Raw genomic sequence first — 1,778 nt, 5'->3', positions numbered from 1 at the left:
AAATTGTTTTGCATCAACTGAAGAAGCATATTCATTTGTTCTTTTGTTGAGGGGAGAGCAGTCTTTTGTGGGTTAGCTGCAATCTTAGGGTGAGATTTTTCTGCCCAGTTATAACCAAAATAGTTGTTTAGACTAAATATAGAATGAAATGTTTGTTTCTGGATTTATTGTAAAGTAGACCTTTAAAATAGGTTGGATGAGCTGCATGCAGAGTATTTCTTTACGCTGCAGAGAATATAAAGGTAATTCTTCATCTGTAAATGAATATATTAGAAAAACCTTCAGATATGATGGATGAATCCATTTTCCATTGTTTTCCACCTGTCTCTATTTTTCATATTTCTTGTGTTTCATATATCTTATTGTTTATCTTATTCTTCTAATTGCTTCTCCAGGCAAAGTGGTAATTATTCCAAAGTGGGACTGTCCACTACATTCTAATTTCTTATTTGAACGTCATCTGAAAGGAAACATGGAAAACCACACCAAGGTAACTGAGTTCCTTTTGATTGGGTTCAAATCTCATCCAGGATCAGAACTCCTCCTCTCCGTTCTCTTCTCAACAATGTATATTGTCACTGTGGTAGGAAATGCCTGCATGATCCTCATCATTAGAATGGACTCCAAGCTGCACACTCCCATGTACTTTTTCCTGGAGAACTTGTCCATCTTGGACATTTGCTATTCCTCCGTCATTACTCCCAAAGCAGCACTGACATTCTCACTAGGCAGAAGAATGATTTCCTACAATGGCTGTGCATCTCAAATGTTCTTCTTCTCTCTCTTTGGTACAACAGAAGCCTTTTTCCTTGCTGTGATGGCTTATGATCGCTTCACTGCCATCTGCAATCCACTGCTGTACCAAATTATTATGAATAAAAGACTTTGTGTTTTCATGGTGGTGGGCTCTTATCTGTCAGGCTGCATCAATTGCACCATCCAGACAGCCTTTACATTCAGTTTGTCTTTTTGTGGACCCAATGAAATAAAACATTTCTTCTGTGATGTTCCTGCAGTGATGCATGCCTCCTGCTCAGACACACTTGTCAATGAAATAGTAATGCTGGCTGTATGTGGTTCAATTATTGTGGGCACTGCCTTGCTGGTTTTTATCTCCTATGGTTACATAATCATTACTATTGTCCAAATGCCTTCAGCCGAGAGCAGGCGCAAGGCCTTTTCCACCTGCTCTTCTCACATGCTGGCTGTCATCTTGTTCTTTGGGACTGTTTTCTTCATGTATGCACAGCCTGGGGCCATATCTTCACCTGACAAAAGCAACACCATCTCCATCCTCTATACTATTGTTATTCCTATGTTAAATCCTTTCATCTACACCCTCCGAAACAAGGAGGTAAAAGGGTCTATGAAAAAACAGTTAGAAAGGAAAGGCCTTTTTTAGTACCTTTACTAAGGATGAGAATAACCACAGTGTCCAATTTGCTGCAGACAGATGTTTAGAATGTAAAACAAGGGACATCGGGGCTTGCTTTCAAGAGTCTTTTTTGATTATTGATGGTCAGTGTCATGGATGAAAACAGGAGGTATAAAAGATATCTAGGAGAATGAGATCAGATGAAAGTGTTGATTCATTTAACCAGATTTAGAGATCTACAATTCCTTTGAGCTGTAATACAGAGTCCTTTTATAACTATTCAAAAGTCACAAGCATTTTAAAGCCATAATTAATTCAACTGTGTATTAGACATATCAAATAGGATATAAACCTTGGACTCTGGCAGGGCCTTATTTCTATGCATTGGAACACAGCCAGTTCA

At 38.5% G+C, this 1,778-nt stretch overlaps 1 protein-coding gene across 1 annotated transcript; it reads left to right on the top strand.

The window, feature by feature from the left end:
• Positions 1–472: 472 nt before the first annotated feature.
• Positions 473–1,402, top strand: LOC309680966 (olfactory receptor 9S13-like; the record flags this gene model as incomplete). Its single annotated transcript, XM_082494736.1, has 1 exon — positions 473–1,402. The coding sequence occupies one exon, from the start codon at positions 473–475 to the stop codon at positions 1,400–1,402; it is 930 nt and encodes a 309-aa protein (XP_082350862.1).
• Positions 1,403–1,778: the final 376 nt, after the last annotated feature.

This window comes from Vanellus vanellus (assembly GCF_965231255.1).
Source record: "Vanellus vanellus genome assembly, chromosome: 24".
Lineage (NCBI taxonomy): Eukaryota > Metazoa > Chordata > Aves > Charadriiformes > Charadriidae > Vanellus > Vanellus vanellus.
This window is presented reverse-complemented; position numbering and strand designations above follow the sequence as displayed.